The sequence below is a fragment of the Perognathus longimembris genome, chromosome 2 (genome assembly GCF_023159225.1).
Source record: "Perognathus longimembris pacificus isolate PPM17 chromosome 2, ASM2315922v1, whole genome shotgun sequence".
Taxonomy (NCBI): domain Eukaryota; kingdom Metazoa; phylum Chordata; class Mammalia; order Rodentia; family Heteromyidae; genus Perognathus; species Perognathus longimembris.
In genome coordinates, this window is record NC_063162.1 from 113166828 (window position 1) to 113191335 (window position 24508).

Here is a 24508-nt window from a genome sequence, read left to right on the forward strand (position 1 = left end):
TTACAGGAATGAACCACCAGTGCACAGCTTGAGGGTAGCATATAAAGTAGATATTTGTAGTAGGTGTTATGTATTTTTTAAAAAACTGAGCGAGTTTTAAAAGTTGAGTTATTTCAAATGTACACCTACCTGGCAGTAAAACTTGTCTCAATGACATTTCTGACACTTTCAACTCTAAGTGGTAAAATAAAGGAGTCTGTTTATCGTTTGTGCTGTATAGGATGCAACTGTTAGGGGAGATGGGCTTCATTACATTATTTTAAATTGAGGGAGATACTCTTTATAAAGTTAGGTAAGACAGTAAGTTAGGATGATATTACCCTTGTTTTACAGGTATTAAAAATAACTGACTTCAGGACTGGGGATATAGCCTAGTGGCAAGAGTGCCTGCCTCGGATACACGAGGCCCTAGGTTCGATTCCCCAGCACCACATACACAGAAAACGGCCAGAAGTGGCGCTGTGGCTCAAGTGGCAGAGTAGCTGCTAGCCTTGAGCGGGAAGAAGCCAGGGACAGTGCTCAGGCCCTGAGTCCAAGGCCCAGGACTGGCCAAAAAATAAAAAATAAAAAAAATAACTGACTTCAACAAATAATGTGGATAATACTAAAGCAGGTTCCAACATACTTACTTTTCAAGGTGATAAATTACATAAAAGCCCCATAACAAGGAGAGTGATCTCATCTACTTACTGCCTATTTTTTTATTGTACTCTATATAATATCTCACAGCAGGTAAATATTCACTGTATAAATTCAGTGATGAAGACTATTTCTTCTGCTTCTCCATTTTTGACTTGGCTAGTTTAGATCATTTACTGCTTGTTTGTATCCTCATTGGAGGTGGTTAAAGAAAAGATATGTTTTTGTATTTCAGTCTTATGCAAATTAAATTTTAAGCTACATTTAAGAAATTTCATTGATATGGCACTGATTTGTATGGACAGTTATCTGGGCCTTCTAATTATTTTCTTTGCATAATATCTTTCCTGTGAAATAAAATTGCTGATTTTAGTTATAGTTTACATATGGTTTATGTCAATATCTTTATTAAGATCTCAATCTTTATAATTATTTATATGGATAATATTATTGAAGCCATTCTCCAAATCTAAAGAATTGACGGTATATATCAATTATTATCCATGTCTAATAGTAGGGTCTATTTCATAGACTTACTATTGAATGACTGTTTTGGGGAAAAAAGTTGTAGGTGACATGTATGTTTTAAGGAGTCTACAAATTCAGCAAAAATGAACCAAGTGTTATTTATTAATTTAAGCTGATTACTTTTCAGAGTTACCAAACTGAGTTGTTCTCTGGTATCACTTAACAAATTTGCTTTTTACTGTCATATCTCAAATCAGAGATGCTTGACTATTATAAATTAGAAGAAGTTGGCCTAGTGGAAATATAACTGGATTCTAAGTTGTCATTGCTGTTAGCTAATGTTCCCTTAGCAAGCCATGTTTCACCTACGCAGTTTACAATTCTGCTGTCAGTAAAACAATGGACTAGATCTTTGGTACTTTTGAGTGATCACCCTAATAATAATGGTTCATTTGCAAACTGTGTTCATATTAGTATATATGTTCATAGAAGCTAAATGAGGCATATGTATGTTTCTGTAAACAAAACATTTCAAACTGTGTCTTTCATTTTGCAATTCTCTACTGATACCCTGGGAAAAGTGAAGTGTATAAAGCAAATACAAACAAAAGCAAACTTCTATTGCCACATATCATTCTATTGTATCTATGTACAGTTACACAGCTATATATTTTTCTTGGTCAAACACTTTTAGGTGTGGTCTCACTTTCAGTTTAAAGCTGTATTTGTTAGTAAGTACATAATTTATTAGGTTTTAAAGAAAGTTTTATACACGTGTAATATTGCTATTGTTTTGAATTTTGGAAGTGGGGTTTGTTTGGTTAGGTAATCAAGAAAAGAAATGAATTGAATGTTAATTAATCATGATTGTGTATATGCAATTATTTGATCTCTTTTCCAGTGAAAATTTATGTATCATTGACAAAAGTGATTTATATTATACTTATTTCAGCAGTATAAGAGATAATAGGTCATCTGAGAATTCTTATTTCACACAGCTCCAAAATATTCACAATTTGACTTTGGCTCTATGCATTAACTTGCGTTTTCTCTGCCCATCCTGAATAATTTAGAAATTTGAAAAATTAAATAGTTAATGTTTTTAAGTTTAATGCACAGTTTTTATTCTCAGAAAGCAAATGTTAGTCAGGTTTTCTATCATTTTAAGCCAGGAAAGTCTATGAAACTTTTATCTCCAGTTAATCACCAAAAAGCTGGAAGTAGAGATGTGGCTCAAGTGATAGATCACCAGCTTTGAGCAAAAAAGTTAAGGGACAGTGCCTACTCCCTGAGTACAAATCCAAGTACTGGTAAACAAAATAAGCAGAAAGAGACAGAGAGAGACTGAGAGAGAGACAGAGAGAGGAAAAAGAAAGGGAAGAATATCTGCATTATGCAGTGGTAACCCATGGAGACTGGATTTATAGAGAGCTTTATGCTAAATGTCCTCACAAGACAGTGTGCTTGAAGTTCTTTGTTTTTGCATTCTTCTTTTTCTTCCTACCAAGTTAACTGTTATGTCTTTTGACTCCATCTGTTTCTAACAGCTCTTTTCTTTTTGCATTTTCCATCTTGACTGATTTATTTATTGCTGATTTATTATTGTTGTGAGCTAGGAAAGCTCACAATAACTAAGCTTTATGTATTAATAAATGAGACAATCCTAGAGCCCAAGTTAAGTGAGTGAACTAACAATCTTAAAATTTTGTTGCTGAATAATCAGAAAATTTGTCTGCTGTTGTGATTGGTAGTGTGTTCCTTTAAATAATCTTAAATTCAGTGACTCACTTTTTTTACTGCTTGATTGAGTATGCCTTGTAAGAGTGTTTGTGCTTAGACTGTTAAGATTATTATACTTTTGACAAAAGTTGTTTTAGTTATGTTATATGCAGAAGAAATGTGATTAAGAATTTGAGCAAATTAGTTATATTGTTTTGAAGTTCAATATTATCCCTAAGGATTCTTACTGCACAGCCAGTAGATGTTCAAAACAGAGATACTTTTACCACCTACTGGTGCTATATAGACATTTCAACATTACAAAATGCCATTATCATTTATTCAAGGTTAAAATCCACACACAAAAGCTCAGCATCAAAAGCTTCCAGCCTCTGATTTCAGTCAATTCATTATTAATTCCATAAAGAACTCTGCCTTGCCAATTGATTATTAAATTAAAAATATTATTCTATCTATATGCTACACTCTCTGATTAAGTTTCAAGAAAAATGAATTAATGTTGATGGTTAAAAAAAATGCTTCCCAGCTAATTTGGGTTAAGAACAAGTGACAACAGAAAAGAGCTATCTGAGCTATCTGAGCTGTTTCCTAAGGGGTCTTTGTTTTGACATCATTGTTGCTTGATAAATATTAAAAGTATACTTGAGATATTCATTGAAGCTGGTCTGGTCTTCTATTCACTCTTAAAGATTTATGAAATATATTTTTTGCATTAGTCCAAAGCACTATATAGCTTCTAGGTATGCAGATTATGTTGTTGTATACTCAACTATCCTTGGTGGCTTTTGTCCAGTTCTCTACCGGTAACATCCCATTAGTGTAAATTAGTCATTATAAAAAGCAATCACTGGGCTGGGAGTGTGGCCTAGTGGTAGAGTGTTTGCCTAGCATGCATAAAGGCCTGGGTTGATTCCTCAGCACCACATATACAGAAAAAGTCAGAAGTGGCACTGTGGCTCAACTGGTAGAGTCCTAACCTTGAGCCAAAAGAAGCCAGGGACAGTGCTCAGTCCCTGAGTTCAAGCTCCAGGACTGGCAAAAAAAAAAAAAAAAAGCAATCACAAAATATATTAGCAGTTAATTTATTTACATCTACTGAACGCATGGCTATGTAACTGACACCACTTTTTTCTTATGTAGCTATTAGAAATTTCAGTGTTAAATCTATGGCCAATTGCTAAAAGAGATGTAGAACATGATAATAATGCATTTATTCTTATCCTTTTAAAATAAATATGATACTATGGAGAAAAGTAGATACAGAATAAGCATAAGTGTGAAATCTGTTCATTCCAAAGCAGTGAAAATTACTTCCTGGTTTTTCTCTAAAGCCATTTTGTTCTTAGTTTTATATAAACAGTCCATCTTTAATTTACTTTTTCTTGTGCTGTTTAATATGGGGGTCGGGATTCTTTTTCTTAAGGAAAATCAGTTGACTTAGTGCCATTTATTGAAGAGCTTATTTTTTCCCCAACTACCCTCACATGTCACATTTGTTTTAAGTCCATGAACTGCATCTGTGGTCTGGTTCTAGACTCTTCTCCTATTCCACTAGTCTACTTATCTTTGAGGTAATGAACTAACTTGATAGCTATCACTTTTTAATAGGTTTTGATGTCTGATAGCATGTTTACTGGCCCTATTTTTGGAGATTATCTTGGCTATTCTTTTCCTTTTTAAAAGTAAATTTTAGGAACCACTCATTCATCAGTTTCCTTTAAAACAACTTACAGGATTTTCATTAAGCTTTCACAGGCTTTCTAAATGAGTTTTTTTTAAATATAAAATTGTCAACTTTAAGAATTTAAGACCTACATACAATCAATGAATCTAATATATGCTTTTGTATATTTAAATATTCTGAATTTTCCTCAAATATACTGTAGTTTTGAAGATGTAAATGTTATATAGTTCTTGTCAACTATAATTTTTTCTTCTTTTTGTTTATATATGGACATAAAACTGGACTTGTAATCTTACCAGTTTACTTATTAGTTGTAACAGATTTGCAGAAAAGTTGTGTGTGTGTGTGTGTGTGCGCATGTGTGCCAGCATCAAGGCTTGAATTCAGAGCTGCATGCTCTTGCTTACAGCTGATGCTCTACTACTTGAGCCATACCATCAGTTCTGTATTTTGCTTGCTAATTGGAGATGCAGTCTCTCAGACTTTTCTGACTGGCCTGGTCTGGAACTTTTAACTTCCAGGTCTCAGCCTCCTGAGTAGCTGGGAATTACAGGCTTGCCCCACTTGGGCTTGGTGGTAGTGACTTCATTTATTTGTTTGTAAAGATGATTACAGAGGGGTTACAGTTATATAAGTAAGGTAATGAACAGTGTTAACCCCACCCTTATTTTCTCCTGCTTTTCCTCCCAGTGATTTTTGTTATTAATTTAGTAAAAGTCATCTGTGTTAGGTTTATTAGGTAGGTAACTGATGAAGAAAACACCATGTGGTATTCAGGCAGGAAAGAAAAGTTTATCTCCAGAACTGCCTGCCCCACACTGTGCATGATGGCAATGCATGGCCAAAGGGGTTAGCTGGTGTCTGGGGAGGGGTGGGGTGGTGTTATCTAAGGCAGGGGCAGATAGAAGATGTGGCAAGATGGGGGGAAGATGTGGCCCCAACAGTCTAAGCTACAAATTGTCTTTGTGGGAATACATTACTAAAATATTTAATTTATTTAATAGTTGTTGATTCAGGCACCAGTGGTTTATACCTGTAATCCTAGTTACTTCAGGAGACTGAGATCTGAGGATCATGGTTCAAAGCCATCATGGGCAGGAAAGTCTGTGAGACTATTATCTCCAGTAAAAATACCAAAAAGCAAGAAGTGGAGTTGTGGTTCCAGTGGTAGAGCACTCATCTTGAGCATAAAAAGTTCATAGACAGTGCCCTGACCCTGAGTTAAAGCCCCAGTACAGCACTCTCTCTCTCTCTCTCTCTCTCTCTCTCTCTCTCTCTCTCTCTCTCTCTCTCTCTCTCTCACACACACACACACACACACACACACAAATAGGTATTAAATGATTTTGATGTCATCTTTTTCTTATATTATTTTTAGTAAGCTTGTAACGAATACATGCATTTCATTTACAGATGATTTTCTTTTTAGATTTTTTCATGTAATCCAAGCTTTGAACTCATAATTTTCTGCTTCCGATTTTCAAGCACTAGGATTAAAGAAGTGCCACCACCATGCTCTGCCTTTAGTATTTTTGTATTGTTTGAAAGATCTTTTGTGATTTTGCATTTTTCTTTCCTTAAACTGGTAGTGTGGGTCCTTCTCATTTTTTTCTTTCTTAGATTTAAAAATTATGTTAAGTTTTCCCCTAAGAATCAAGATTTTGGACTATGTTAGTATTGTTTGCATATTCATAGGTTATTTAAAAAATGTACACTTTCACTCTCAGACATTTGTTTTTCTAGTTATCTTTTATTGGTTTTTATCTTAACTTCAAAGTATAAAGAACATATTCCGAAGGATTTCAAGCTTGAAATCTTGTTGATACTTGTTTCATAAGTGGTAAATAGTTCATTTCAGTGAAGTTTTTTCATGCTTCTGAAAATAATGTATGTTCTATCATTGTTGGTTGCATGTTCTATACATGCCAATGAAGTGTCTAGTGTGTTGTGTTTTATTCTTAATAGTTTTTGTATGGTTAGTCTATTTAGTATGGAAAAAGGTATATTAAAACTACTTCCATGAGTTATTATTTTTGTTCTATTTTGTTTTGTATACAGAACTGTGATCTCTTTCTTTATATTCCTGAAATGTTCCTTTTGAACTCCAATAATGCTAGTTCCTTGAAGTCTGTTTACTTAGCTACTAATCTATTAAAATAACTTTCTTTTAGTTATTAGTTGTGTTTTATCTTCTTGAGTTATTTACTTTTAGTTTTTCTGGATATCTACATAGGGTAGAGAGGGTTTCTTTTTTTCCTTTTGTAGTTCTGGAGATCACACCTTGGCCCTCAAGCAAGCTAGTCAAGTTTTTATGCTACCACTGAGTTATATCCCAGCCTCATAGGCAGAATACATTTTGTGTTTTATATAGCCCGTAGTCTTTTATTTGGGTATTTACCCATTTATATTTGATGTTATTAATTTAATTTATTTGGCCATACAGCTACAATTTTAATATCAGTTCCCTTTCCTTTTTCTTGCATTCTTTTATATTAGTGAAATATTTTTGTAATTCTGTATATTCTAATATTGCAGTTTTTCAATCTGCAAACTTGTTGGTCATACACACACACATATACACGTTTATGTTCAATTTCTATTCTTTTGGAAGTTACCTTTGGTTCTTTTAGAGTCCAATGAAAAATGTATGTTTTGTTTGTTTGTTGAAGCCGAATCTTACTATTACCCTGACTAGCTTGAAACTTGCAATTATATTAGAACCATTTATTTCAATCATTAGTACTATTATCATATTAAAAGTAATAGAACTATACACTAAAAGTATTACTAACATTTATTCTCTCATCCCAAAATATACTTAAAATTTACATATATTTTAAGTTCTACAAGATTATTTTACTGTTGTGTTTCATACTTGATTATTAGGAAATGCATACTTGAATTTATCCAAGTTTTTGGACTTGAGGCCTCATGCTTGCTAGACAAAGCACTCTACTACTTGAACAATGCCACCAAACCTTTTTGCTGTAGTAATTTTTCAGATGAGATTCCATGTTTACAGTTGGTCCTTACTGGACCATTATCCTCCAATTTAAGTTTCCTGCTTAGCTGAGAAATGCCACCACATCCAGCTAGGATAGGAGTTTTACCAACTTTCTGTTGAAAATACTCAGACCTCTATACTTCAGATTTCTGTATCCTCAGTAGCTAAGATTACAGGCAATGAGCCATTATACCTACCCTACCTGCTTTCATTTTATTTTTATTTTACCTTTCCATTGTGTACTTTTTAAAACATATAGTCCTATTTTAGCATTTCTAGAACTTATTACTGACTTACATATTGTAATGACTTATTTTTATTTGTATTAATGCTAAATCTTTTGTTAATATTAAGGGTCATAATAACATAACATACAATGGGAGACATCACAGTGGAATAAACAGATGGAGTGCCCACTCAATTTTAGAAAAGCATGGCCAAGAGCAGACTAGTACACATTTGTAGTAGTGTAATGCTCATTTGCCTTTACTCCAAAAGACAGAATGAAAGCTGATCATTTTCATCTAGAGGCTGTGCTGAATCCAAGCATGATCCCTTAAGTTAACATTTAGCATTTGACTTTTAAAACTCTTAGTATTTAATCAGGTGCTTAATCAGTATTTAATCAGTGGCTCACATTTGTAATTCTAGCTACTCCGACGGCTGAAGTCTGGAAATCACTGTTCAGTGCCAGACACAGCAGGAATGTCCATGAGACTCATCTCTAACAAATAAAAAGCTGAAAGTGGATCTGTATTCCAAGTGGTAGAGTGTTAGCCTTGAGCAAAAAAACCTCAAAAAACAAAACAAAGCTCAGGGACAGCACCCAGGCCCTTGAGTTCAAGCCTGAGGATGAGCACGCACACAAAAAACCTTTTAATGTTATAATGATAAAACTATGTTATAGTCCAGATCTAGTTTTAAAATTAATTTAAAAAATTTAAAATTTTAATGAATTTTGGAAATCTCATAAAACATCTATGTCTGGTAAAATAAGAATAAAATAAATTTATGTTAATTCAGAGGTGGGTAGGCAGACTTAAGCTTCTTCTGGTTGGACATGAATAAGAACAGTCAACAAAAGAGACTATATTTTGAGAGATAGAGGAGAAAAGTATAAGAAATCAAGAATGAAGTGGTAGAATAGCTTAAGAAAAAAGCCCTCAGAAGCAGGAAAGTGACTCACAGGGGAAAAAATAGTGGTAAGAGAAAGCTAAAACAGTAAACAGGTAAGCCAGGTTGCCTTATCTAACCTGATGACATCAAAATGGCTTCTAGTTACAGAAGAAATCTATATTTGAGGGATACTCCCTGGGTTGAGTGTTTGTCATTGCTGATTTCACAAACTGGGGTAGGGGATCTCCTGGAGCATGTGAGTCCAGCCCACAGGCCACAGAATTTGTGGGCCAGGTCGACAAAGGGAAGATCTTTAAAAAAAAATTCCCCCAACAGTACTAGGGGTTGAGCTCAGAACCTTGTACTTTTGTAGCAGGTGTTCTACCACCTACTAGACCCTTTTTGATTATTTTGTAGGTAGGTTCTTAATTTATATCCAGATGGCTGGGACTGTGACCTACCTACTTGTGCTTCCTTATGTCACTGGGCATGACAGGTACATGTAACAGCACCCAGCCATTTTTCTTCTCCTGAGATAAAGTCTTTCAAACTTAAAAAAAGTACTCATGCTGTCCTAGCATCATAATCTCCCTATTTCTCTACCTCCCAGGTAGCTAGGATTACAGGGTTGAGCTACTACACCTGCCTTTGGTTGGTGAGTTCTTTTCTTGTCTTCAGATGGTTGTTCAAGGAGTTACAAGTTAACATGACCATATATGTGTACAATGCATCTTGATTCAAGTCATACCTTCCATCATTCTTCCCCTCTTCCTGCCTATTCCTGAGTAATACTTGAAAAATGGAAAATTGCTGGCTTCTTCCCGCTCAAGGCTAGCACTCGCCACCTGAGCCACAGCGCCCCTTCTGGCCATTTTCCATATATGTGGTGCTGGGGAATTGAACTGAGAGCTTCATGTGTAGGACTGGCAAGCACTCTTGCCACTAGGCCATATTCCCAGCCCCTAAAACTTATTTTTTTAAAGATAGCTTCTTGGGTTAAAAAATACTTCTAGGTGTTACATTTATCACAAGTAATCACTTTTTACATTTTATTTTCTGTGATTGTATCATTTTCCTTGGTAATCATCTCCTTTTTGATTACTAATGATAGCTATTATTTTTATGATAAAAGATACTTTCTCTGCTAAAAATGGCAAGGGCATCTTATGAGGAATCCTATATATCTGGTGTGATATAGTAGAAATAACTGTCAGAATTTAGATCCTTGTGGCTTAAGAATAATCATTCTGTGTGTGTGTGTGTGTGTGTGTGTGTGTGTGCGCGCGTGCGCGCGCGCGTGTCCCCTGAGACCTGGACTTGGGTGCTATGCTTAAGCTTTGTTCCAGTTTAGTGCTCTACCACTTGAGCCACAACTCCACTTCCGATATTTTGGTACTTAATTGGAGATAAGAGTCTCTCTTAAGACTTCCTGTCTGGATGGCTTCCAACTATGATCCTCACATCTCAGCCTCATGAGTGGCTAGGATTACAGATCTCAGTCACAGTGCCCAGCTTTAAAAAATCACTCTTACTAATGATTTTAAACTGTTTTATTTATTTATTTATTTTTTTCGCCAGTCCTGGGCCTTGGACTCAGGGCCTGAGCACTGTCCCTGGCTTCTTCCCGCTCAAGGCTAGCACTCTGCCACTTGAGCCACAGCGCCGCTTCTGGCCGTTTTCCGTATATGTGGTGCTGGGGAATGGAACCTAGGGCCTCGTGTATCCGAGGCAGGCACTCTTGCCACTAGGCCATATCCCCAGCCCCTAAACTGTTTTATTTTGAAGTGTGATAATCCTACATGTGTTTATGTCTTCAGATTTATTTGAACTTTCTTGTACCTAATCTCTCTATGTATCTATAACTACATATGTGTATATTACTAGTGTAGAACCTTAAATGCTAAAAGTGAATTTGTCTTTTTAGGTAATTTTACAATAAAACTATAGAAATTTAAAAGCAAGTTTTATTTTTATTCTCACTTTTTTGCTTTTTAATTATTTTGTCATACTTATAGTCTATCAAGTATGAAAGGAAACAATTTACTATGGTTATAATAAACATGTCAAAAATATAATTTTGTAATGATTTCATTTCTTTTTGGTTTGGTATCAGGATAGTCATTTTCTTAGGTATAAAGATTTTCATTGCAGGGGCTGGGAATATGGCCTAGTGGTAAAGTGCTCACCTCGTTTACATGAAGCCCAGGGTTCGATTCCTCAGCACCACATGTATAGATAAAAGCCAGAAGTGGCACTGTGGCTCAAGTGGTAGAGTGCTAGCCTTGAGCAAAAAGAAGCCAGGGACAGTGCTCAGGCCCTGACTCCACGCCCCAGGACTGGCAACAAAAACAAAACAAATAAAAGATTTTCATTGCAGTCAGTATTATTTCTAAGCTAAAAAGAATTTCCTATGGACATTGAAGATGGGAAAGTGAATCTTTTCAAGCAGAATTTTCAAAACTGCATTGTAGAAATTTAATTGTAACTTGCTTCTATGTAAATTTTTGGGTTTTAATTCTTATGTAATAGCTGTTACTTAGATGTGATTTGGTATTTTTAGATATTCATAGAATTGTCATTTCATTATTTAAAGTCAGTCCTTTTCAGGAAATGGATGACTAATATTAATGGTATCATTGGGAACTAGCACTGTGAGATGCTTTCTCAATATACTGAAATTATTTTGCACTGGTTTTCATAGCACCAGGTAGTTACTTGTGTTTTAGGATAAGGATCCACATTAGCCTGGCATAATGGAGCTAGGTAAGGTAACTACATGATTTTAGAGAAACCACATAATGTTTTATGAAACTGGATAACTGGAGAAGTAGATTAGCCAACTTTCAAAATGAGTGTACAGAAAAGAAATTGAAACTGATAACGTTCAAAGTAAATTTCAAATCAAACATACATGGAATTAACATAGCAGCTGTTCAAGAGACTCAAGATATGCAGTTAGGGGAATTTAACAGATGAGGAAAGTGGTTATATAGAAAGGAGGAAAAGCGGGGACTGGAAATGTGGCTTAGTGGTAGAGTGCTTACCTAGTGTTCATGAAGCCCTGGGTTGGAATCCTCAGCACCATGTAAACAGAAAAAGCTGGAAGTGGTGCTGTGGCCTAAGAGGAAGAGTGCTAGCCTTCAGCAAAAAGAAGATAGGAACAGTGCTCAGGCCCTGAGTCCAAGCTCCAGGACAGGCAAAACAAACAAACAAACAAAAAACAAATAAGGAAGAAAGAGAAGTGATAATGCCAAGCACTTCAAGTTAAAGGAACTCTCAGAAGTATTGAATAACATTGAAACTGTGAAGGATAAAATGTTTGGAAGTGATCCAGTCTTAGAAAAGATGTTGACAATTTACCAAAGTGTAAGAATGATGCTTACACATCTCACATTATATAAAGAAGAATAAGACGAACAGCATTCATACCACTCTTGATATTTTTTATAAAGAAGCAAAGCACTTTTAATTTTCAATGCATAACCAGTGTTTGTCAACTTTTATGTTTATATTTAAAGATAATTTGCAACTTTTTCAAGAAAAAAAGTACTTGGTAAATCATTATTTACCTGTGTATCATTTGTATTTTTTACTAGTATGTGTAAGATAGTATTTACAACAAAAGAGAAGAAAATTATCTTAATTTTGAATGTTTCCAATGTTAACTTATAGTATTCTGACCAAATATTTTTAGTTTAATAATGCTGTAATATTTTTATTGATCTAGATATTATAATTCAGTATATTTAAATATGGTTTAATATTTTGACAAAGCTTTCTAAAAGTTACAATTGTAACTTTTTATCAGTTAAAGATAATTTTGCATGGTTTTAAGTTTCCCAGTCATTTTTATGATCCTTTACCATTGCATTAAGAAAAGACTCCCTATGTTTGATTTTTAATATAGTAAGTAATCGATGAATCATGTAAGTAAATCACTATATTTCTGTTTTTACTTGTCTTCTGTATTTTCTGTTCTGATTGAATAGCATAATTATCAAGTTTTAAATGCATGAAACAGCTTTTGTTTTCCTATTTCCTTTATTGTTTTCAATCTGATCATTAGCCTCTTTCTCATTTCACACTCTCTTAGGCATTCATGTATTATCCTTTGATATGACCATAAAAATATAAGCTGAGAAATTGTTCAGGTGACTGAACTGTTTTGTGTCCTGACTTTTGATAGAGATTATATAAATTTGTGCATGCTAAAAATCTTATTTTGCTCTGCAATCATCATGTAAACATTTCTGTGTTATTCATTGAAACGGCACTTACAAATAAGTGCTGTTGGCTGGGAATGTGACTTAGTGGTAGAGTGCTGGCCTAGCATGCACCAAGTACTGGGTTTGATTCCTCAGCATCACATAAAAAAAGACAGAAGTGCCACTGTGGCTCAAGAGGTAGAGTGCTAGCTTTGAGCAAAAAGAAGGCAGGGACAGTGCCCAATCCCTGAGTCCAAGCCCCAGGACTGGCAAAGAAAAAACTCCAATCCCAAAACAAAAACAAAAACACCCAAATAAGTGCTACTAAAGGAAATGTTTCTAGGTGCTAAGAATGACCAAAGCCCAGTTTAAACATGCTCAGAACACTTTCATTCATCTACAGTTGTGCAAAATCATCTGACACATTTCCTGTTTTATAGGAAAGTATTGAATAATGTAATTTATTGACTGTTGAGTATAAAACCAGAGTGGTTGTATTTATACACTGTTCCATCATCAAAAGGTCAAAAATAATCAGTAAATTGGGAATTATCTATAATAGTATGCCTTTTGAGTATCTGCAATATAATTTGGTTGTATTTTGATTATGATTTTAACAGCTGAAAGAATAGAGAACTATTCCTGTCTTAGTTTGGCTAATAGATACTATTTTAGTCTTTTCATGCTGCTATTACAAACTATCTTAATAGCCTCAGTAATTTATAAACAACACATTTATTGCTTACTTTTCCGAAGGCAACACCATCAAGGTGCCAGCAGACTCAGTCTGGTGAGAGGCTGTTCCTCATACTTGTGCCTTCTGTGTATCCTTATATGGTAGAAGGGGCAAGCAAGCTCCCTAAACTTCTTCTACAAGAATATTAATACAACAATCCTTATCACCTCCCAAAGGCTTTACTTCTAATACTGTTGTATTGGAATTTAGATACTAATATATGAACCTGGGACAAAATGTTTAATTCTCAGCAGATGATTAAGTATACAAGTAAAAGTCAGATTTTTCTATAAAATTTTCTATTTAAAGAGCGAATTTGAGTAAATATTTTTAAGATGTATAATCTAATGCATTTTCTGTAATTCTCCCCAAATTTGTACCTCCCCATTTTTATATGTAAGTAGATGAATTAATTTTCTGAAAAAAATCAATATTTTTCTATAGGTTTTCTGTGAAAACTTTGATTGATCGGTCTTGCTTTGAGACAATTGATGATTCATCTCCTGAATTCAACAATTTTGCAGCTGTTTTGGAACAGATTCTTAGTCACCGGTTAAAAGGTAACAGCATCAATTTTTTAATCTCTACAAAGCTTTCTTTTGTAATCAGCTTTGTTATACAGATTAATATGATTTAGATAGCCACCAAGCTACATAAAACTGATTTTACAGTGTCTAATTTTTTTGGCCTGTTTCTCCAAAAAAGAGTTTCTAGCCTCAGATTTACACATATTTCTAAGATGTGACTTAAAAAAAAAGCATTGAGTATATTTATGGCCACATACAGGAACAAAGTCATTTCCCATAGGTAAAATAAATTACTAGCAAATAGGCATCCCAACCATTAAGTTTGTTTGCTTACTATCTACTTCTTTAAGTCAGGGATATTTGAAAAGTTTTCAGCAGTAAGTACATTTTTAAAAAGTTTTCTGGGGGCTGGGAATGTGGCATAGTGTTTGCCTAGCATGCATTAAGCCCTGGGTTCGATTCCTCAGTACCACATAAACAAACGAAAAGTTTGCTGGGTGTGGTGGCTCCTTTAATTCCAGCACTGGGAAGCAGAGGCTGAAGGACTGTGTATTTGAGGTTAGTTTGGGCTTCATAGTAGTGAGTTCCAGGATACCCTGGAGTATGTAATGTGACCCTGTCTCACAAAATCCTGAGTAAGTAAATCATAAAATTTAAAATAAGAAATAAAATATAAGAGTATGTTTGGTTTTGTTTTTCATTAGCCAGTAAGTATATTTATGGCATAAATATAAATCTCATAAAATTTAAAGAGATATACAAGAGCTTTGTTATCTCTGAATTCTAATAATTTTTAAGATAAATATATATAGCTAACTAAAACCAAGAACTATATAATGTCTTAGTAATAATAAGTATCACATATACATCACATTAACTAGTCTTAAAATGATCCTTGCATGTTTTTGCTCTTTATAGTCTTAATGTTATAATTTTAAATGTGTAATAGTTTTAGTAATATTACTTATTAGTATAGTAGATGTAACCTGAATGTAAGTTTATTCTTTACCTTTTGAGACTGGTAGCATCCATGTTTTACTATTTAAATTGTTTTAGGAGTTCTAGGGGTCTAGACCAAAGTGTTACATTTATATGAAAGAAAAAAAATCTGAACTTAATTTGCCTTTTCAAATTAAAATGGAATGCATAGAATCACGGATGCCTTTTCTATTAGAGTTATTTTGCATTTTAAAAGAGTATTTAAAAATGTTTCTCATTTTTGCTATTTAGTGTATCTTCTATTTTCTGCTCTTACTTTTTATAAGGAAATATGTTTTTATAAAAGCAAAGAATGGGGTGATAGTGTCAGGATTACTAAGTTATATGATGGCTATGTTTGTAAATAATACCAACCCAAAAAACAAATGGAAAAAAAACTCAGTCCCATGTTCAGTGACTAAACAGACTCATTACAGCGTAAGTGGACCCAATATGCTATGCGACATCTTCTGAGTTGTGCCTTAGCAAAATATAGTTTAGGAATATTTTGAGTTACTTCTAAACAAATTTATTTGTAGCTTGTGGGAATTACTATAACGAAGATACAATTTCTTGTTGACTTACAGGTAAGAATTCTACTAGTATAAGACAGTAAAAGAACTGATATATTAAGTTCTGTGTTAAGACTTAAGTTAGATAGAATAAACAATAAAAATATGCTTCCTAAAAGATTCCTGTGAATTGACTACTATGATCACTATGGTAGTATACATGTGAATTATGAAATTATTATACTTTTGAAATTCCATATTATAAAGATTGAGGAATCTGGAACTTTCACATATTGTTTCCTAAATTTTAGAATTTTTTTGAGAGATTTTATAATTATAGTATACTATATTTATTTAAAACTTAGTTCTATGTCAATGAATTTTTCTAATTTTTTTCTTTCTAGAAGTATAAATTAAATATGTATGATTTCATAAGATTCTAAGGTACTATATATATGTTGTTTTTTATTTGTTTGTTTGTTTTTTTGTCAGCCATGGAGCTTGAATTCAGGACCTGGATGCTGTCCCTGAGCTCTTTTTCTCAAGGCTGGTGCTCTACCACTTTGAGCTACAGCACATTTCTGGTTTTTGAGTGGTTAGTTGGAGATAAGAGTCTCAGGGGGACTTTTCCTCATGGCCTGGTTTTGAATAGCTATCCTCAGATCTCGCTCTCCTCAGTAGCTACGACTTCAGGAGTGAGCTATCTGCACCCAACCTATTCATTTTTTAAATAAAGAACATTTAGTGGGGCTGGGGATATAGCCTAGTGGCAAGAGTGCCTGCCTCGGATACACGAGGCCCTAGGTTCGATTCCCCAGCACCACATATACAGAAAAAACGGCCAGAAGCGGCGCTGTGGCTCACGTGGCAGAGTGCTAGCCTTGAGCGGGAAGAAGCCAGGGACAGTGCTCAGGCCCTGAGTCCAAGGCCCAGGACTGGCCAAAAAAAAAAAAAAAAAAAAAGAACATTTAGTGGAAACATTAAATTCTTCCAGAGAAAATTAAAAATATTTCCCTCAGATAGAATGCAAATCATACTAACACAGATAAAGTGAATATTGACATAACTATCTACTTAATTTCATGCTTAAGGACCCATTATTGAAGAAAAGGAGGTTTTGTCAAATCAGAGACATTAAACTTATTTGCAGTAATCCCTTAGTCAGATGATGGTATTACTTTTTCTGGCATATAGCTGAGAAGGAGAAATTAATCACAGAGCATTAAAAATATGAAAAGATTACCTTAATATCTTCCCTTTAGTATTTTTTGAACATTTACTTACTAATTTTATGGTACAAGATTTCTCTTCATATTGAACTCTATATCCACTAATAAAACAACCCAACACTACAGAAACTGCATGTAAATGGAACATTATCTTCAATTACTCCCTTACCCTGTGACTCTGTAGTGCCAATTCAGCTGGTACCAAGGACTGCAAATGAAGGGACTAGTTTATTCTCATTTGACTTTATTTAAAAAATTCAACAGTATGCCTAGTTGGAGAACACAAAATCTTTTGTTTTTATTACTTCTGATCTCTGGAAACTTAGTCAAGTAGTTTATCACATATCAACAATTTAGGTAATCATAAAATTCTTATGTATGTGCAGACAACTAATTCATTGAACCTTTTTCTGCTTCTTCAAACATGAGCTTAACATGGATATTTGTAAAACATCCATACTATCCCAAATTGTCTATAGATTTAAAAAGTCTCTTACACTTTTCAGAGAAATAGGAAAATCCTAAAATTCATGTAGAATCCTCCAGTGCTCTAAATATTCAGAGCAATTAAGAGCATAAAGAACAAAGCTGGAGATTGACAACAAAAATGCTACAGCATGGCATGGGTCTGTACACCTGTAAACTCAGCATAGAGAAGGATGATGAGTTTGATGCCAGCTAGGCTACACACAGACCCTGTCTCAAAAGATTTACATATAAAAGTATATAATACACACACACACACATTAAATATATTACAAACCCACAGTAAACAAGACAACTTAGTGCTTCATAAAGCAGATTATTGAACCAACAGAATTGAGTTCAGGGGCTGGGAATATGGCCTAGTGGTAGAGGGCTTGCCTCGCATACATGAAACCCTGGGTTCGAGTCCCCAGCACCACATATATAGAAAATGGCCAGAAGTGGCGCTGTGACTCAAGTGGTAGAGTGCTAGCCCTGAGCAAAAAAGAAGCCAGGGACAGTGCTCAGGCCCTGAGTCTGAGGCCCAGGCATAGGCTATATTCCCAGCCCATTACTTGATTTTTAAATGATTGATGATTGGGAGTATAGCCCAGTAGTAGGTTCCTTGTCTTAGCATATGCATGGTCCTGAATTCTGAGCATTATAATTAACTAATTACTTAAAAAGTGACAAAGATCTCAATTGATATTTGGCTACATGGTGTGTGTGAAAATGTACTCAATTTTGAAAATTATTGGGAAAATGAAAATAAAAACCACAATGAAGTATTTAGTCAAGTTACAAAGACAAAAGAAAACAAATGCTGGTGATGTATAAAAAATAAAATGTGTTTAACCCAATGGTGAAGATTTAAATTAGTACAACCATATTATGCCTTATGGAGGTTGTCCAAATAATTAAAAATTGAGCCTCAATAAGATGTAACAATCTCACTTTTGTGTATATATGCAAAGAAAATGAAATCACTATGTCAGAGATATCTCTACTCCCATGTTAATTTTTGCATCATTCATTATAACATAGAATCATCTTAAATGTTCATCTACAGATAAATGGATAAACTGGTATATATACATGATGGAATAGTATTTAACATTTAAAAATAAGGAAATCCTGTCATTAGCAAGAATGTGGATGAGCCTGAAGGATATAGTGTTAAGTGGAATAAGCCAGACAGTAAGATGAAGGCTGCATGAGTTCGCCTAGGTGGAACCTAAAAATGTTGAACTCATAAAGTGGTTAATAGATACTTGCCACACTTCTCTGGCAAGGAAGATGCAGATGATTGTAGGACGACAGGTGTACAAAGGGATGTGCAAATCTCTAAGTCTGCATCTAGTCTATGGCGAAGTAGATTTGACCACCTCTGGACAATGAGGTCAAATGTGAATATGTGTAAAGGCACATTTCATAATGTGCATTTCTATGGAAAAACATCCAAACTGCTGCAGTTTTCCATTTCTACTGTATTTCAGTTGCAACCTATTTTTAATAAACTTTGTATGTATTTAAGACAATTTGCTGTTGTTTTCAAAAGTTTATATTTGTATTATCAGCGTTCCTTTCCCAGGTTTGCACCTGTCACTCATTAATCTATGCTTCAATGTCAAAAAAAAATAGATACTGGGGAGTTGCTTTTGGTTAGAGACATGTTGGTGAAAGGATGCAAATATTCATTCAGATAGGAGGAGTGTGTGTGTGTGTGTGCATGTGTTTGTCTTTACTACTAATTCACTTCCTTTCATGCTTACGGATCTATGTTTTTCTATTCTGGCCAAGGGTTTCTTCTTGGCTTAAAGATCACTATTTTTGAACACATAGTAGAGAGAACAGCAGAGCCCTCTGGTAGTTTTTGGTGCTTTTGCTATTTTGTTTTGTTGTGTGTATGTGTACAGGTACTGGGGTTTGAACCCATGGCCTTTTGCTCTTGATTAGCATTTTAACTCACAGCTGATGCTCTACCACTTGAGTCAAATCTCCAGGTCCTGGTGTTTTCTGTTTGTTTTTTTTTCAGATTGCCAATTTATGTGCCAAAGCTGTATATATATATGATCTCATTTAAATAACTTTAATTGTTTCTCTTTATAGATTCATTCTCCAAATATAGGTACATTGTGGTTGAAGGGCATCAGAATTTTAACTTTAATAGGTCATAATTCAGACCGTAGCACACTCCTACTGGTTGCATCTAAAAGTTCTGGGCAAAATACAAAAAGCAATTGTTTATATACTTTTTATATCAGAAGCAGACAATAGTAGCCACCTGGGTAAGAACCAGTGTGGGAGTCAGTGGTCTGTCTGCTTTTCTTGTCCTGTAAGCTCAGCTGTTCTTCAAGAGTGTTAGTTCTCAATTACACCATAAGTGCAAACAGAAGAAATCCCAACACTAACTTTGCCTTCTTGGTCAGAGGGTCAGCAAATGGGCTTCTGCAAGCCAGAGAAAGCTAAGGGATTCCTGTGTTTCCCTCCTTCCCTCCCTCCCGCGCTCTCTCTCTCTCTCTCTTTCTTTCTTCCTTTCTTTCCCTTTTTGTGTGTTGTTGTATTTCCCCAAGAAGTAGTTTGAGTTGCCCAGAGTTGTGGGACAGTATAGATTAAAATTCTAAGAGAAACTTGTTTGGTTAAAATATATATGAGGAAAGAGAATTGCTTTTTTAAAAATGTCTTACTTGTATGAATTAGAGTAACTCCTAGTGTAAAATTTTGAGAAAAGAACTAGGATATAAACCTCCACTGAAGCCATAGGGTAGCACAGGCATGAGAAAGACCAATAGAAGTATAATGTGGGCTTTACTACCTGAATTTACATTGGAACCTCTGCCCACATATTGCAGAAATTTGCTATCTGAACCTGACTTCTGCCAAACCAAACAAAAAGATGTCAGTATTCTCAAGTAGATATTCTAACAGTATTTAAGAATCTAATGATAATAATAAAAAATATCACTGTAACCGATTTTAGTACCCTAGATATTGTATATATGTGTATTGGAACTAAGGAAGGGAAAGGGAATACCAAAATTGAGACACAAAGGATAAAAAGACAAACCAATACAACAGCAATACTTACAAAACTATTTGGTGTAAACCAACTGTACAACTCATGGTATGGGGGGTAGGGGAATGGGGAGGGGGAGGAGGGAAATGAGGGAGGAGGTAACAGGTTCAATAAGAAATGTACTCACTGCCTTGCATATGAAACTGTAACCCCTCTGTGCTTCACTTTGACAATAAATAAAAAAAAAATTAAAGCCTAAAGTAGTTTCACATGCAAAGAACAATAACAACAAAAAAGTAACCATTTCTCAAAGGAAAAGACAATGTGTCAATCTGTAGATGATCTAGATGTTGGAATCATCAGGCAAAAATATTAAAGCAGACATTGTAAATATGTTTCACGATGTAAGATAAGAAATTTTGAACTAGATAGAAAAAGAGAAGCTGTGTAAAGCTTTGGAAAAGCTTTAGAATTTCAAAAAAACTAGATTTTTAGTACTTAAGTAAAATACTTAAAGTGAAACATTCACTAGGGAAGTTTTTATAGTAGAATGAAGATAACTAGATGTCTATTTGAATTTGCAAGTACATACATCAATAGAAATTTGATATGAAGAACAAAGACAAACCTGGAGCTTGTAGTCTTAGATACTCTGGAGACTGAGAATTACGGTTCACAGTTTTCCAGGACAGGAAAGTCTGTGAGTTTCCAAAGAGCCAAAAGTGGAGCTGTGGTTCAAGTGATACAGTGCTAGCCTTGAGCGAAAAAGCTTAAGGGTAGCAGCCCTTTGGCCCTGAGTTCAAGCCCGGGGTTGGGGGAATGTACAAAGGAAAAACTGAAAGTGAACAGAATCTCAAGGAGCCCTGGATCGTAACAAAAGACTTAACATTTCTGTCTCTGCAGTCTTGGGAGAGGAGAAAGAGATTAGTACAGAAGGTATATTTGAAAAAATAATAGCTAAAAGTTCTTGGATATGGAGAAAACAAAATCACTGCAAGGCATTTGATAAAATTCTTTCATGATTAAAAATCTTTCAACAGTTAAGGAGGAATGTTCAACATAAGAAAGGCCACAGTTATTGTGAAAAGCTGAAATCTTTTTATTTCAATTCAAGAAAACTACAAGAACACTTCTACTCCTACCACTTTATTTAATATATACTGAAAGTCTTCTCCAGAGCAATTACTCAAGGAAGAGAAATTTAAAAGTATCCAAATTGGAAAAGATTACACACACACACACACACACACACACACACACACACACGTATATATGTATATATGAAGGTACCAAGAATAGACAATGTTAAAAGAATTGTCTTAACAAATATTGTTCAAAAATACCACCTGTAAAAGAAGAAATGGGAACCTTGTACATAGTATATAGAACTCAACTGAAGTGATGAAAGATCTGGGCATAAGATTTAAAACTGTAAAACTATTAGAAGAAAACACAAAAGAGAAGTTCCTTAACATTAGTCTAGGCAATGATTTATTTTTTTTATAGTTTTGACACCTATAGCACATAAAAGAAAAAGAAGCAAGTTGAGATATAGTAAATTAAGAGGTATTGTGCAGCAAAGGAAACAGCAAAATGAAAAGAGGTTTTACAGAATGGGAAAATATATTTTATACAATTGATCTAATAAGATTAATATCCAGTGTATTTAAAAAAATCATACAATTCAGTAGTTTAAAAATCTGTTAAAAACTAAAAGCAAGCTTCATTTTAAAATGTGTAAAGGATTTGAATATAAATTTTCCCCAAAGAAGGGAAAGATAAATAGCTGGTATATGAAAAGGTACTCAGAATCCTCAAAAAGAACCAAATCCAAACCTCAGTGAGAATTTGTCACACCTGATATAATGGCCATTACAAAAAAAAAAAAAAAGAGCAGAAACTATTGGTAAGAGTGTGGAAAAAAGTGAATCCTTGAATATTGTTGGAAAGTAAAGTATCATAATCTTAATGGAAAACATGGAGGTTTGTCAAAAAATTAAAACTACAACATGTGGCAAATCCTCTTCTGGGTATATATCAAACAGAAACAAAATCACTGTCTCAAATATGTATTTGTTTTTCATATTTATTACAGCATTGTTTACAGTAGCCAACATATGTTGATAGATGGATGAATGAAGAAACTCTGGTCTATATACATATGGAATATTATTCAGCCTAAACAAAGGAAGAAATACTGCCATTTACAATAACATGGATGAATGTGGAGTACAGTATGCCAAGTGGAATAAGGTAGACACTGAAAGATAAATGATGTCCCTTATATGTGGCATCATTTTTAAGTGATTCTGATAACAGAATAAAAATTGTTGTCAGCAGAGGCTGTGAAGTAAGAAAAGGGAGGATATTGATCTAAGACAAAAACCTAATGTACATAAAGGTGACTATTGCTAATAATAATATTTTGTAAACTTGAAAATTGCTAATAGATCACAGGTGTTCTCATTGAACAAAAAAAAATAGAAAACCTATAGGAAGATAAGCTCAAAGTTCATCATCCTTGACACTTTCGAATCAAACTTCTGAAATTAAAAGATGAAGAAAAATCTTGAAAGGAGCCAAAGAACTATGTTATATGTAGGAAACAGCAATTCAAACAACTGCAAGTTTTTCAACAAGAATCATGAAGGACAGAAGACTATGGAACAGCATTTTAGAATTCTGAAAGCCAAGGTATATTAACCCCTAATTGTGCATTCAGTGTAAATGCTTCAGAAAAGAAGATGCAATAAAGAAATTTCAGAAAAACTGAAAATTATCACTAATAGAATTGTAATAAAAGAAATGCTAAACACATTTCTTTGGGCTACAAGGTGATATTATAAGGAAAGCTGAACTTCATAAATGAAGAAATAGCAACTCAAATGGTAAATATCCAAGAATATGTAGCATATTGTTTCTGTTAAGTCCTCTCTAAAATAATTACTAAAAGTGAAAAAAATTATTAAAAGTAAAAAAATATATAGCATTGCTTTGGAGGTGTTGAAATGTTTTTATAGTCAATAGAAGTGGCATTTAACATAAAATCTGCAAAGAAAAGGAGAGATTATATGTATCACTTGAATGGTAAAATATTAACTAGACTTTTTAAGAGTTGATATCATATTGTAATCTTTAAAGTAGTGATCATAAAAATACGAATTTATCCAAATAGGTAATAGTAAGTTGAAACAGGATGCTACAACTCCAAAATTATTCAAAAATGAAAGCAAGAAAATTAAAAGGGATGAACAGAAAACAATGAAAGGAGAGACCTAAATCCAACCACATTAATAATTACATTTAACATCATTGGTATACACATACCAATTAAAAAACAAAGATACTGCTGGGTATAGGTGACTCAGAGCTACAGTCCTAACTTGTTAAGAGGCTGAGATGTGAAGATTGTAGTTCAAAGCCACATCAGGCAGGAAAGTCCATAGACTTATTTCCAGTTAACTACCCGCCAAAAGCTGGAAATGTGACTCAAATGATAGAGCATTAGCCTTGAGCCAAAAACACAGGGACTATTCCCAGGCTGTTTTCAACCCCCAGGATTAATGCACATATGCGTCTGCTCAGGAGTCAGGAGTGCGCTCTTGCGCTCTCCCCCCCCCCCCCTCTCTTTTTCTTTCTCCCTCTCTCCCTCTCTCCCTCTCTCCCTTTCCCCCTTTCCCTCTCCCTCTCCTTCTCCCTCTGCCTCTTTCTCTCTCCCCTCTCTCTTACTCAAACACACACAAATAAATAAAAAAAGATAATAAATGTTTTTATTAAAGTCAATGTATAAAGAAATCTACTGCAAATATGATAATAAAATATGCTAAAATAATAGAAAAAAATTTCCCACAGAACTCACTAAAGATAGTTGGGAAGATATCCTACTCTCAAAATATATTTTAGCATAATGAAAGTTGGTGAGGATAAAAATGATAACTTGTGCTTGCACAAAAATCTCTCTATAGCAACATTATTCATAGTTGTCAAAAACTAGAAGCATTCTAAATATCCTTCATTCACGTGATAAATGGGGGTGGGGAATTTTCTGTCATATAATGTCATATAATGGATAAAAAGGAAAACTGTATTTCTACCTGTATCAACAAGTATGAATGTCAAGTGCATTATGCTAACTGAAACTCGAAACAGAACTCTCCGAATTTAGATAGTGTGTAATTCCATTTATATG

The 24508-nt window shown here is 34.3% G+C and overlaps 2 protein-coding genes across 5 annotated transcripts in view; one reads left to right on the top strand and one right to left on the bottom strand.

The window, feature by feature from the left end:
• The window catches only part of LOC125346970 (ATP-dependent translocase ABCB1-like), a 323723-nt gene that overhangs the window by 271406 nt on the left and 27809 nt on the right, over nt 1-24508 (bottom strand). The window lies entirely within an intron of this gene.
• Rundc3b (RUN domain containing 3B) overlaps nt 1-24508 on the top strand; it is a 94437-nt gene that overhangs the window by 1104 nt on the left and 68825 nt on the right. For all 4 annotated transcript variants that reach the window (XM_048339950.1, XM_048339952.1, XM_048339954.1 and 1 more), the window contains exon 2: nt 14037-14152. In XM_048339950.1, coding sequence (XP_048195907.1) covers nt 14037-14152 — 116 coding nt within the window. The remainder of the gene's footprint in view (nt 1-14036; nt 14153-24508) is intronic.